The sequence below is a fragment of the Schistocerca nitens genome, chromosome 3 (assembly GCF_023898315.1).
Source record: "Schistocerca nitens isolate TAMUIC-IGC-003100 chromosome 3, iqSchNite1.1, whole genome shotgun sequence".
NCBI lineage: Eukaryota > Metazoa > Arthropoda > Insecta > Orthoptera > Acrididae > Schistocerca > Schistocerca nitens.
The window spans coordinates 130548540-130564303 of record NC_064616.1 but is presented as its reverse complement, the minus strand read 5'-3'; the positions used below and the strand labels follow the sequence as shown (position 1 = coordinate 130564303).

Sequence of the window (15764 nt, the reverse complement as noted above, 5' to 3'; positions counted from 1 at the left end):
GGCTCAAGTGACCAGTACCAATATTTTCCTACACCAACAGAAAGTGCCACTACATACTGAGACAATGACAAAGTTATGAAATTGCTAACCTTTTCCCTTCCAGTACCATTTGTTTTTGCATTTATGCTATTATAAAACCAAAACATTTTTCACTGCCTTTTTTAATGCGCAAAAGTTGTTTCCTGACAATTCTTACTGCAAGCCTGACCATATCAGTAGCAATAACACATATTTATTTACCAATATTGAGGAATGCTATGATTCTTAATCTTAACAATTATTAAATCACCACAGCATCAATTATGTTTCTCTTCCCTAGAAATCTCCGATTTATCATTACATTTGCTTTATGTGAAAGCACCTGGTCGCAACTTTTATCCTCCAATCTTAAATTTATTAAGAGTATCCTTATTAAAATAAATTTATCATACTAGCTACAAAGTGTCATGAAACTTTTAAGAACATTTTCCACCACCACCACCACCACCACCACCACCACCACCACCACCACAGCAATATGTAGAACTTTGTTCTCCAAACTAGTTTATTTTACTATGTCAGCTCTGCTTCAGAATCACCTCCACAATATATAGAGATATCATGTAAAAGAACATATTTGATTCTTCCTATTCTATATTTCCTAATCCGCTTGTACACACACAGGTCACTGACTGCTCAGGACTAGTTACATGTTATAAGGCAACTTTAGGTTTATATGCCCCATCAGACAAATCTTTTTGAGATTTTGCACATTTAGCAATACGTTATCACATATCTCAGCTCTTACACACAGTACACTTAACTACAAGTTCCTTCACATGGTTGCATTGTTATAACTATATTACGGTTCTGATACAGAGAGCAGGTTGGATAGATGTATGATGTACACCTCAACAACATAATCTTGTTTCCTGTTCTAACAGTGGACGTACCATTGTCATTGTTAACATGCAACATGAACAAGAACACACACAGTGGATGAGAAATATATTGAATAAAGTGAGAGGACTCCTGGCTGTTCTATTCAACTATTCACATGACTGAAACAAGCAAGAAAAAGTGGGGAGTTTTGTGAAGGAGAATGGGCTCCATCTGACTGATCACCTGAGAGTCACTGAGAAGAAGAACAGCAAGATGTAACTGCCTGCTCCTCCTGTGTACAGTTAGTACAGAGGGAGAAGCTGGCTAGAATCCCACAATTATTGCCACGATTGGGAGACATCTGAGTTCAGTGTCAAGTCTCTGGACATTAACACATTACTATAAATACAGGTAACCAATATGTCCGGCTACGTGCCCACAAAGCCTCTACAATAGTGATGTGCAAATAAGAAGAAGGGTGCACGATGTATTGCGCACAGACAGAGACACACAATACTTTGAGGTGTCACCAGTGTGCTCTCTCTCTTTGTCTCAAGCCACACACTGCAGCTGTTGCCTACCCTGGTACCTGCGACTATGGGAAAGCACCACACTGGGCCACTTTTTCTGTTTTTGACTATTCCTCAAATAAAAATTAGATGATCAGAAAACTACACTCCTGGAAATGGAAAAAAGAACACATTGACACCGGTGTGTCAGACCCACCATACTTGCTCTGGACACTGCGAGAGGGCTGTACAAGCAATGATCACACGCACGGCACAGCGGACACACCAGGAACCGCGGTGTTGGCCGTCGAATGGCGCTAGCTGCGCAGCATTTGTGCACCGCCGCCGTCAGTGTCAGCCAGTTTGCCGTGGCATACGGAGCTCCATCGCAGTCTTTAACACTGGTAGCATGCCGCGACAGCGTGGACGTGAACCGTATGTGCAGTTGACGGACTTTGAGCGAGGGCGTATAGTGGGCATGCGGGAGGCCAGGTGGACGTACCGCTGAATTGCTCAACACGTGGGGCGTGAGGTCTCCACAGTACATCGATGTTGTCGCCAGTGGTCGGCGGAAGGTGCACGTGCCCGTCGACCTGGGACCGGACCACAGCGATGCACGGATGCACGCCAAGACCGTAGGATCCTACGCAGTGCCGTAGGGGACCGCACCGCCACTTCCCAGCAAATTAGGGACACTGTTGCTCCTGGGGTATCGGCGAGGACCATTCGCAACCGTCTCCATGAAGCTGGGCTACGGTCCCGCACACCGTTAGGCCGTCTTCCGCTCACGCCCCAACATCGTGCAGCCCGTCTCCAGTGGTGTCGCGACAGGCGTGAATGGAGGGACGAATGGAGATGTGTCGTCTTCAGCGATGAGAGTCGCTTCTGCCTTGGTGCCAATGATGGTCGTATGCGTGTTTGGCGCCGTGAAGGTGAGCGCCACAATCAGGACTGCATACGACCGAGGCACACAGGGCCAACACCCGGCATCATGGTGTGGGGAGCGATCTCCTACACTGGCCGTACACCACTGGTGATTGTCGAGGGGACACTGAATAGTGCACGGTACATCCAAACCGTCATCGAACCCATCGTTCTACCATTCCTAGACCGGCAAGGGAACTTGCTGTTCCAACAGGACAATGCACGTCCGCATGTATCCCGTGCCACCCAACGTGCTCTAGAAGGTGTAAGTCAACTACCCTGGCCAGCAAGATCTCCGGATCTGTCCCCCATTGAGCATGTTTGGGACTGGATGAAGCGTCGTCTCACGCGGTCTGCACGTCCAGCACGAACGCTGGTCCAACTGAGGCGCCAGGTGGAAATGGCATGGCAAGCCGTTCCACAGGACTACATCCAGCATCTCTACGATTGTCTCCATGGGAGAATAGCAGCCTGCATTGCTGCGAAAGGTGGATATACACTGTACTAGTGCCGACATTGTGCATGCTCTGTTGCCTGTGTCTATGTGCCTGTGGTTCTGTCAGTGTGATCATGTGATGTATCTGACCCCAGGAATGTGTCAATAAAGTTTCCCCTTCCTGGGACAATGAGTTCACGGTGTTCTTATTTCAATTTCCAGGAGTGTATTACTGTCACTACTTGATTTAATACTTGACATGTTTGCTTTATGCCACTCGTAATAACCACTACAGTGGGTCAATACCTTCACCATATGTAAAGTAACATGATAAGAATAAATGCTTTACATGCACACTAAAGTGCACACTACAGGCAAACACAACAGAATGATACCATTGGCTATAATACCACATGGTACACTGCCCCTTCCCACTGTGCATCACCCCACCATCAGCTCTCCTACTTGCACACCACTCAGTACATCATCTCAACGACGGACAAAATGCTACGAAGGAAAAAGGTGTCAAACAGTCAGAGCGAGTTTTCAAGGCTGTGAGACTGGGAAACAGTCCAGAAAGGTCAGATTCAGCTATGTGGCTGTCAAGCTGCACAGCCAGAGTAGTAAGAACAGACTGTCACTATTTATCTTGGCAGTGTGTACAACTGCTCACAAGTGGTAGAGGAAGCATACGAACCCAAGTCTATGGGCTGAGTAAGCTTTTGGACTTCCAGATCAAGGTGGAGAATCTTCTGGTGGGATTCGACACGAAGTCACTTTGATTAAAATACCTTCGAGAAGAGCTTGCAAAAAATATTGTGACAATGTGAAAACATGTGCCGAGTAAGCTGCATGAGCGCCAAGTTTGTGACAGGTGCCTGCTGTGGTGGGCCAAATTTCACATGTTGGTATGGCTGCAAGACCTTCTGAGGCCCTGGTCTCACTCATGACAAGCTGCAAGACAAGAAGAAAGACCATGTGAATTTAGCTAGTGCTGGAGGAGCCGAGAAGATGAAACAAAGGAGAAGTGGCAAGCCATCAATGGTCTCTTTTTTCCTGTCAGTATTCAGAAAACCAAACTAATAGCATCAGTAAGGGTGGCTGAATGAGTGGAGTGGCAGCAGTCACTGCTAATGCTCTGAAAACAAAAAAATATCACAGCAGAAGATGGTGAAACCAGCCAAGGACCAATATGACACACTACATCGATCTGAAGGATGGAGTTAAAGCACTTACTGCTGTGGCAGTGTCAAGGTCCACTTGAGAGCTATCTGCTACAGTCCTGGAGATTATAATAGCAATAGTCAGAATAGCAAAACAGATGGAAAGAATGGCAGTTTTGGGCAGGGTTTTGAAAGATTCCCCCTGGCTGTAAGGTGAATACCAGAGCTGTCTCCAAAAGTTCCTGCCAAATAAATGCCTAATTGGCAGACACAAGAAGCACTCCATTTATTTAAATAACCACACTAATTGGCTCAATAGTGCAAGCTAAGAAGTTATTGAACAGCCTCTCTTAACATCTAAGAAGAATGAATCCAAAGGTAAAATAAATAAATAATTAAAAAAAAAACTATACTGCTTTTAAAACAGGTGTCCATCGCCCCCCCCCCCTTTTCCACACTCACCCCCACTTTTTCTTCAAAATGACAGAAATGAAATGAATTTTCAGACTTATAAAATCACAGAATCCCATAAATTTAACTTTTCTGGTACCAACTGGGCATCAAAAGCAAGATTAAGCCTTCATACATCTTCCATTACAATTGCAAGCATACCTGCTCTAGGTGCTAAATTTGGCCTTGATTGTTCACCAGCTTCTGCTGCTGCAGAACCATCAGAACCCAATTGACGATTTGCAAGAGCAGCAATCATTTGGTCTATATTTGAACGTGGTTCACTGGTTGGAAGACCTTCAATAACTTCTTGATGTCCTGAAATCAGTATATCATCACACGATAAAACCACCCCATTCAAAAATTCAAGGAACTTTGATATCATTATTTTTGCAGGGTGTTCTGCAGCAAACTCAGTTGAGAAATAAACAGAAAGGCTTGCACTAAAATCTTGGTCCAGTCATCTTGTTTTGGCTTTTCAGCATTTTCCTCCAGTCTGACAAATAAAAGTGTGGATCCATCAAGAAATCACATTAACATCCATCAAGAAATCACACTAACATCTTACTCTTATACTTCTCCATCTATGTTTCAAGGTTCTTTTTCAATGACATTTTCTCCACCTGTGTTCTGGGTTCCTTTTTCAGTGACTTTGCCATTAGAAGAGCATTAGATAAAGATATTTAAAAAGATGCACAGATGAACAGAATGATGCAGATAAATTTCCAGTAAACATAAGAGTCATGTATATTAATCGACGTTTTAAACCTTACATCAGATAGGGTTGCAAGTCCAGCTTTATATTAAAAAAAAGAAGAACAACAACAACTGCAAAAGGAATTCTAAAAATAAAACTTCTTTTTTTTTTAAACCATGGGAATTTTTGCTAGTCAACCACTGAGTTGCATAAGATCGCTAGCAAAGACAGAATACTTAAGATTTGTTAAATAACATTTACACGTGTCAAGACTAAAAGGCAATGTAAGAGTGCAGTGTCTTAAAGTCATTATTCCCCAAACTCCAACAAAAATGGTTCAATTTATTTATTTATTTATTTATTTACATTTTCTTTGCGTGGAGCCATTGTAATGATGGCTTTTGCAAACGTCAGACTTAATACTATGGTTATATTTATACTTATAAAATACACTATGTTCTGTAGCTGTTGCTTCTTATGTCTATTTTTTACATTTATCACATTACAACTGATATGCTAATGCCTCATGTTACAATCACTATCTTAAAATTCATTGAAAGAATATAAACATTTTTCTATTAGAAAAGATTTTAATTTTGTTTTAAAAACATTTCCTGTGTACAGTCTTAGAGAGTTTGGTAGCTTATTATACCAAATCAAACCACTGATATATGGACTTCTATCAGTCATAACGGTGTTCTGTTACGGAAATAGTTACACTATGTTCTAGTGTTGTGATCGTGTACATCACTGCCCTTGATAGCTTCTGTTGGTTGACTTATAAAAAATACAACTATTTTGAAGATGTACAGAGAATATATTGTCAGATATTCGTGCTGCACAAACACTTCACGACATGAATCTCTATGTCCCATCCCATGTATAAGTCTTATTGCTCTTTTCTGTAGTAGCAGTATTCTTTTTAAATGTACATCAGCTGCACAGCCCCATAGTTCAATTCCGTAATTGAGAAAGGGGTAAAGTGTTCCATAATATACTAATTTCAGTGCTTGGCTAGGAACTACCTTTGCGAGCTGGCTGAGGAGATATATGGCACTACTGACTTTTCTGCATACGAGATTAATGTGGTATGTCCACCGCAAATTTTCATCAACATATACACCCAGGAATTTACAGTTACCATTTTCTGTTGCAGAGATATTACACACACTATTCATATTTTTGTGATGAGAACTGTCTGTTTTAAATGTCAGCAGTTGAGATTTGGTGACATTCACCTTGCGTCCCTGATCATTGAAGTATTTTGTTACTTCTGTTACACCACTAGTAGCAAGAGATTCTAGTTCTTTAGATTCGCTCCCATAGAATAAGATAGACGTGTCATCTGCATAGCTTACAATATGGGAGTTAATGGGTTGTGCAATGTCGTTAATATATATAAGGAAGAGAAAGGGTCCAAGGATTGAGCCCTGTGGTACACCTTGTAATACAGGTTCACTGGTGGACTGGGCGTTCATTATTTTATTATCTAGTTTTTATGACAATTTAGTGCTTTGCTTACGATTCAACAGGTACTTGGTTAGAAGATTCATGGCTTGATCCCCAATACTATAAGATTTTACCTTTTTAAGAAGTACCCTATGGTTTACCGTATCAAATGCTCTTGTCAGGTCCAAAGATATACCTGCAGTCTGCATCTTCTGGTCCAACAGACAGTAAACTTCATGGATGAACTGTGTAACTGCTGTGGTTGTACTTAGCTCTTTTCTGAAGCCATGCTGCGAATCTACAAGCAGTTTATGTTTTGTGAAAAAGGCACTTAGTTGAGAAAGGATAATGCTTTTGAATATCTTACTAAAAGTGGGAATTAATGATATTGGTCTATAGTTGGAAACTTCTTCCTTACCTCCCTTTTTATACACTGGTTTCACTACACTCATTTTTAGAACCGTTGGATACATGTTTTCTGTAATGCTGCAATTAATCAGGTGAGTAAGAGGTTTAGAAATTTCTTTTAAGCATGCTTTAGTAATAGCACTGGATATGCCATCCCATCCAGATGAAATTTTTTTCTTTAGCACGTATATTGCCCTGCGAACCTCCTGCTCATTCACTTCCACAAATTCAAATTCGGTACACTGGGTGAGATGGCATTGGATCTCTATCTGTGAATCTGTAATATGCGTTGATTGTTCACCAGAAATGTAGTAGTTATTAAAAATATTACATATAGTATCTGGGTTTTTTATAATGTTACCATCATGTCTTATGCTGAGTGGTTCCATGTTCATCTTGTTGGGACCTTTTCGGTATTTGTCAATCAGCTTCCAAGATGCTTTGCTTATGTTGTCAGACTGTTCTATTGTTTGGCTGTTAATCTGCTTCCTTAGATTGACAATTTCAGTTTTAAAAGTTTGCTTGGGCCTATTGTATTTTTCCTTGAAAACCTACATAGTAGTAGCTTTATAAATCTGGTTTAGATCATGTACTTGCTGCCTGAGCCTAATCAGATTTGTTGGGAGTTTTAGTCTAGGATTACTCCCATTTTGACAGTGTTTAACTACCTTCTGGATTTCTCTGACTGGACAACTATATTAATAATGATGCAATAGGGTTGAGTAGAATTCATTCCATTTCTCATCCGACCCTTTCATCTGGTACACAGAATCCCATTTCTCATTCGCTAGGTTGTCTTTAAGAGCATTAATATTTGAGGTATTCAGCATTCGTTTCTGTAGCACAATTTTTGTTATTTTAGGCACAACTGAATTTTTGTATTCTATCACCTGACAGAAGTGGTCAGAATAAAGAAAATCTAAGTTACTGTAATTTACGAATATAATAGAGGGAAACATTCCACGCGGGAAAAATATATATATTCTATTATATTCTAGTGGAACATGTATGGCTCTAAGCACTATGGAACTTAACATCGGAGGTCATCAGTCCCCTAAAACTTAAAACTACTTAAACCTAACTAACCTAAGGACGTCACACACATCAATGCCCCAGGCAGGATTCGAACCTGCGACCATAGCAGCAGTGTGGTTCTGGACTGAAGTGCCTAGAACCGCTCAGCCCCAGTGGTTGGCCTCCAACAAAACTTTCACATGCTGTAGTTTAACTAATGACTTGAGAGTCAGACTAATGACTGTTCGCAAAAGACATTTCAAAACTAGGTGCTGACTCATTATGGTCATGAATAAATAATTGTGTGTCCTATATTCTTACATGTTAACATTATTTTGCTTTATAATATCCAATCTCTTTTAAAGATTTCCAAAATTATGAAACAAGCTATTTCACAACCTCTGAACAAAATCCTGCATCTCAGTTATGTACTGAATTTTTAAGTCTTTAGTATCCTTAAACTGTTGAGATATAAAAGAATTCTTAAAGTTCACTAAGAGGATTGCAGTTAATGGGTATGTGATTAGAGAAAATAAATTATGAATTTTTTAAAAGCATTAGTTCCCATGGCAGAAATACATATTATTGCGAAGAAGAGTAATTCACAACTTGCTTGTCATCAGCTTTGAATGGCTCACTGTTATTTGTAAGTGTTTAACAATATAAGTTTGAAGACATAGTTGTCCCAGGTTCCTCAAAATTCATCAAAAGCACATGCTTTAGTTCAATACATTATGTGCCACAATTCTCCTCTGCGCTTAATATCCACTTGACATCAAAGCCATTACAGAGTATGTGTTTGCGCAGAGAAGGATAGAGCAGTGGATCATCTCTGACCACGATCAAAACGAAAAGCAGATTCTTATCGTCCTGTGTCTTGGAACAAGCATCTCTGAAATGGTGAAGCTGGTCAACTGGTAGTGTGTACTATTGCAAACATCTATGGAAACTAGCTGAAGTATAGGGAAACAACAAGTAGGTGACAAAGTGTTGGACATTTGCCTCATCACAGAAGGGGGTGGTCGGAAGCTTGCTCCACATACCACGATATGCAGCACACACTGGCAGATCTGATGATAGTATAGGGCTGGAGCAAGCCCAAGTGTTACAAAGCACACCGCTCAGTGCATATTGGGGAATATGGAAGTCTGAGCCAGATGATCCCCCTGTGTGTTCCCATGTTCTACATCTACATCTACATCTATACTCCGCGAGCCACCTTACGGTGTGTGGCGGAGGGTACTTATTGTACCACTATCTGATCCCCCCTTCCCTGTTCCATTCACGAATTGTGCGTGGGAAGAACGACTGCTTGTAAGTCTCCGTATTTGCTCTAATTTCTCGGATCTTTTCGTTGTGATCATTACGCGAGATATATGTGGGCGGTAGTAATATGTTGCCCATCTCTTCCCGGAATGTGCTCTCTCGTAATTTCGATAATAAACCTCTCCGTATTGCGTAACGCCTTTCTTGAAGTGTCCGCCACTGGAGCTTGTTCAGCATCTCCGTAACGCTCTCGCGCTGACTAAATGTCCCCATGACGAATCGCGCTGCTTTTCGCTGGATCATGTCTATCTCTTCTATTAATCCAACCTGGTAAGGGTCCCATACTGATGAGCAATACTCAAGAATCGGACGAACAAGCGTTTTGTAAGCTACTTCTTTCGTCGATGAGTCACATTTTCTTAGAATTCTTCCTATGAATCTCAACCTGGCGCCTGCTTTTCCCACTATTTGTTTTATGTGATCATTCCACTTCAGATCGCTCCGGATAGTAACTCCTAAGTATTTTACGGTCGTTACCGCTTCCAATGATTTACCACCTATGGCATAATCGTACTGGAATGGATTTCTGCCCCTATGTATGCGCATTATATTACATTTATCTACGTTTAGGGAAAGCTGCCAGCTGTCGCACCATTCATTAATCCTCTGCAGGTCTTCCTGGAGTACGTACGAATCTTCTGATGTTGCTACTTTCTTGTAGACAACCGTGTCATCTGCAAATAGCCTCACGGAGCTACCGATGTTGTCAACTAAGTCATTTATGTATATTGTAAACAATAAAGGTCCTATCACGCTTCCTTGCGGTACTCCCGAAATTACCTCTACATCTGCAGATTTTGAACCGTTAAGAATGACATGTTGTGTTCTTTCTTCTAGGAAATCCTGAATCCAATCACAAACCTGGTCCGATATTCCGTAAGCTCGTATTTTTTTCACTAAACGTAAGTGCGGAACCGTATCAAATGCCTTCCTGAAGTCCAGGAATACGGCATCAATCTGCTCGCCAGTGTCTACGGCACTGTGAATTTCTTGGACAAATAGGGCGAGCTGAGTTTCACATGATCTCTGTTTGCGGAATCCATGTTGGTTATGATGAAGGAGATTTGTATTATCTAAGAACGTCATAATACGAGAACATAAAACATGTTCCATTATTCTACAACAGATTGACGTAAGCGAAATAGGCCTATAATTATTCGCATCTGATTTATGACCCTTCTTGAAAATGGGAACGACCTGCGCTTTCTTCCAGTCGCTAGGTACTTTACGTTCTTCCAGAGATCTACGATAAATTGCTGATAGAAAGGGGGCAAGTTCTTTAGCATAATCACTGTAGAATCTTACGGGTATCTCGTCTGGTCCGGATGCTTTTCCGCTACTAAGTGATAGCAGTTGTTTTTCAATTCCGATATCGTTTATTTCAATATTTTCCATTTTGGCGTCCGTGCGACGGCTGAAGTCAGGGACCGTGTTACGATTTTCCGCAGTGAAACAGTTTCGGAACACTGAATTCAGTATTTCTGCCTTTCTTCGGTCGTCCTCTGTTTCGGTGCCATCGTGGTCAACGAGTGACTGAATAGGGGATTTAGATCCGCTTACCGATTTTACATATGACCAAAACTTTTTAGGGTTCTTGTTTAGATTGTTTGCCAATGCTTTATGTTCGAATTCGTTGAATGCTTCTCTCATTGCTCTCTTTACGCTCTTTTTCGCTTCGTTCAGCTTTTCCTTATCAGCTATGATTCGACTACTCTTAAACCTATGATGAAGCTTTCTTTGTTTCCGTAGTACCTTTCGTACATGATTGTTATACCACGGTGGATCTTTCCCCTCGCTTTGGACCTTAGTCGGTACGAACTTATCTAAGGCGTACTGGACGATGTTTCTGAATTTTTTCCATTTTTGTTCCACATCCTCTTCCTCAGAAATGAACGTTTGATGGTGGTCACTCAGATATTCTGCGATTTGTGCCCTATCACTCTTGTTAAGCAAATATATTTTCCTTCCTTTCTTGGCATTTCCTATTACACTTGTAGTCATTGATGCAACCACTGACTTATGATCACTGATACCCTCTTCTACATTCACGGAGTCGAAAAGTTCCGGTCTATTTGTTGCTATGAGGTCTAAAACGTTAGCTTCACGAGTTGGTTCTCTAACTATCTGCTCGAAGTAATTCTCGGACAAGGCAGTCAGGATAATGTCACAAGAGTCTCTGTCCCTGGCTCCAGTTCTGATTGTGTGACTATCCCATTCTATACCTGGTAGATTGAAGTCTCCCCCTATTACAATAGTATGATCACGAAACTTCTTCACGACGTTCTGCAGGTTCTCTCTGAGGCGCTCAACTACTACGGTTGCTGATGCAGGTGGTCTATAGAAGCATCCGACTATCATATCTGACCCACCTTTGATACTTAACTTAACCCAGATTATTTCACATTCGCATTCGCTAATAACTTCACTGGATATTATTGAATTCTTTACTGCTATAAATACTCCTCCACCATTGGCGTTTATCCTATCCTTGCGGTATATATTCCATTCTGTGTCTAGGATTTCGTTACTGTTCACTTCCGGTTTTAACCAACTTTCCGTTCCTAATACTATATGCGCACTATTTCCTTCAATAAGCGATACTAATTCAGGAACCTTGCCCTGGATACTCCTGCAGTTTACCAATATTACGTTAACTTTTCCTGTTTTTGGTCTCTGAGGACGGACGTTCTTTATCAACGATGCTGATGTTCTCTCTGGTAAGCCGTCAGGTATTTTATCGTTTCGCCCAAGGGGGGGTCCCTCTAACCTAAAAAACCCCCGTGTGCACGCCACACGTACTCTGCTACCCTAGTAGCTGCTTCCGGTGTGTAGTGCACGCCTGACCTGTCTAGGGGGGCCCTACAGTTCTCCACCCAATAACGGAGGTCGATGAATTTGCAACCATTATAGTCGCAGAGTCGTCTGAGCCTCTGGTTTAGACCCTCCACACGGCTCCAAACCAGAGGACCGCGATCGACTCTGGGCACTATGCTGCAGATATTAAGCTCAGCTTGCACTCCGCGTGCGATGCTGGTTGTCTTCACCAAATCAGCCAGCCGCCGGAAGGAACCAAGGATGGCCTCAGAACCCAAGCGGCAGGCGTCATTCGTTCCGACATGTGCTACTATCTGCAGCCGGTCACACCCAGTGCGTTCAATAGCTGCCGGAAGGGCCTCCTCCACATTACGGACGAGACCCCCCGGCAAGCACACCGAGTGCACACTGGCATTCTTCCCCGACCTACCCGCTATTTTCCTGAGGGGCTCCATAACCCGCCTAACGTTGGAGCTCCCTATAACTAATAGGCCCGCCCTCTGTGACTGTCGGGACCTTGCCGGAGAATCGGCCACTGGCCCAACAGGCGAGGCATCCTGTGGTGGCTCGGAAACGATGTCATCACCACTAGGAAGCACCCCGTACCTGTTGGAAAGGGGTAAGGCAGCTGCCACGCGGCCAGATCCCACCTTCGCCCTTGACTGAATAAGATTGTAAATTACAATTGCAGTGAGCACAAGATCACCAAGATTGGACTATGGATCAGACATTATCAGACAATTCATGTTTCTTATTACATATAGTTCAATGATGATGTCCGGGTATGCCGTCATACAGACTAACAGTTGCTCAAAACGTGCACTGTGCCAAGGACACAGGTAAGTGGAGGCAGTATTATGCTATGGAAGACATTCACCTGTGCTTCTATGAGACCTACGGTATAAGTGACAACTGTGGACATTATTGCAGAGCACCTGCACTCCTTCATGCTTGATGTCTTCAGCAATGATGATGGCATCTTCCAGCAGGGTAGCTGTAGATGTCACAAGGCCAAACTCATGCTGAAGTAGTCTGAATGGGGGGGGGGGGGGAGGGGGGGGGGGGACCTCACGCTGTCTTTGCCACATAATATGCTCGATTCAAATCCAACAGGACACATCTGGGATACTATCAAATGGCAGCTCAATAGTCTCAATCCACCAGTCCATAACTTATTGCTACTGCATACACATCAGATACCACACACCTGTGGAAACCTACTGAGGAATCGTCAAATCCATGCCACACAAAATCATTATTGTATTGGATTCAAAAGGAGGACCGACACGTTGTTTGGAAGATGGTCATAATGTTTTGGTGCATCAGTGTATCTCAGCAAAAGACTCCTGCAAATCCTATGGGAATATGACTAAACATGAAGGGAAGACTGCCTCTCTAATTCCTGTTCACTCATTCTGGATCATTATAAGCTTAAAAGTTAGGTTTGTTGCTTCTCCCATGATCATGTATGGTTTAACCACTAATTATACCACTGCCTCTTTAGTTCAGTGTGCAACATTCACATCCTAAGCAATATCACTTTACATCATCTTGAAATTAGAAATCTAATCACTGAACGGACTTGACAACTTATGGGTTTTGTTTATTTTCACACTCGTCGTAACTCTTAATCACACAAATGCATACACTAAAAGGCTAGATACAATCTGAAAATTACACTGACAATGAACCAATTAAAGGTACAGAGATGCTCAGTGAAGCTACTACAGGGAGCAGTGAAACTGGCAGCTGGCAGGGAATTGTTAGTTCTCCCACACCTCGTCTCCCCTGAGAATGAGAAGCCTTGGCCAATCTGGCTCCATCTGTGACTAAGTGCACACTGTTGCCACAATATAATTTCTGCAACTGGTGCCATCCAGACAACACTATACGCAGAAATGACTTCTGAAGAGACATACATCGCAAACAACACTTACTGTGGGATCACTGCACTTCATTCACACTGCCCTGGATGGTTCTGCAACTCTTGTTTCTATGCAACAGTAACTTATGCCTTTGCTGCACGAGTATTGTACTGTGATCACGTCATGGGATGTCCACTGGCAGAGGAGTGAAGGACACAGGAAGAGGGAAGTGCTCTGTGCACATGTGCAATGTGAGTTGCTGAGTCCTTACAGCCAACATCAGCCATCTCATTGTTAGTATGTGGCACTAAGTGTTAGTGTGGTAAGAGAGTCAATGTCAATTGTTCTGGCAGTAGCAGCAATGCCAACTGCTGGCCTAGAAGCCAATGTTACATCCCAAGGTGCACATATAGCATATTTTTGAAGAGAGCTGGGTTTTTTGTCATGTAGGATTGCTATTCTTGACTGTGAGTTAACATGATTTTGTTATACGACACACAAGCCACACAAACTGAGTCATACAAAAGATTTACAAGTTTCTTTGCAACTTTAAACATGAATTTACCCAGGGGGAGGATGGGGTAAGTACAAGCTGCCCCTCACCCTATAAGAAAAAATTATCTTCACAAACCAAACTCTAATCCTGCTCCACTACACACACAGATGTAACAATTCAGTACCAATTTCAAAAAAAGGCAGAGCTGTAACGGACAATGACAAGTAATGAGTGTACCTAGAACTATTTGTCATTAAACCCCTGACCTATTTTGCCATTCACAGTAATATTAACACAAGCTGACCCCCCCTGCCCCCCCCCCCCTCTCCTCTCCACCCCTCTCCTGCTTCCTTCCCTGTCATTTTCCCTTCCCTCTCCCCTCCCAAAAATTACTGATATGAGGCACAAAAGCTGCCACTGACTGTGCTGGGATGTTTCTCAATGTTACTCGTGCATAACAAAAGACTTGCATTTTCGGCTTTGTACCAATATCAAAACTAACCCGTAAAGCTACAGGATGCTTCTATTTTCATGTAATAAAAACTGAAATTGGTTTGTATTCTAGCAGATGAGTAATGATAGTGTATTTTGTTGTTTACTATATATATCACACGAGAATACATTAACATGGAAAGTCTCAAGACTGGATCGATGGCTAAATTTTCAGTAGAGTATTTTCAAACATTTCCTTGACATGTGGTCTGGCAGCCATACTTAAGAGGTTAGGACTCATTCTTTCCTTTGGCTATAAAATCATAATCAGAACGTTTCTGCCAATTTCAGTTATGTCATTTTCAGGAGAACATCTTGTAATAAATTGTGCAACATGTGTCTGACAGCATTGTTGAATGATATAGTTTGCTACAGTCAAGTCAGCATAAGATGATCCCTGAGAGCTGGGAGTGCTGTTGACAGCTTGCATCTGTGATGCACAAATGACTGCTGGTGAAACAATAATCTTCCATAGAGCTGTGATAACACTGATGCATTACCATAGGGACATTTACAAAAGTGCAATATGTGATCAGTTGAGGTAGGCGCATGAAGTGGTCGTGCCCAGCCCACTGCAACTGTCAGGAATCTTCTTACGCTACCTGGACTATAGGTTTGACTCAACGCATGTGTATCTTCATGCTGAAGGCTTCCAACTGCTGATGACTGATGCGTACAGTGCAAACATGAGTGTGTGAAGCAACAAGGAAAGTTGAGATGGAGTACCTCATATACTTGCCCTCCAACCACTACCTTGGCTGTTCCATAATACAGTGTTATCAATTGCCTTTAAACATAGGTAAACTGTTTTTTAATTGTGGATTTGAAATTTTACATATAAATTTAATGTTACTTTTCAT

General features: G+C 42.1%; 1 protein-coding gene across 1 annotated transcript in view; it reads right to left on the bottom strand.

Moving 5' to 3' along the window:
• Positions 1–15764, bottom strand: part of LOC126249102 (PH-interacting protein) — a 278680-nt gene that overhangs the window by 88074 nt on the left and 174842 nt on the right. Inside the window, exon 15 of the mRNA XM_049950753.1 lies at positions 4506–4661. Coding sequence (XP_049806710.1) covers positions 4506–4661 — 156 coding nt within the window. The remainder of the gene's footprint in view (positions 1–4505; positions 4662–15764) is intronic.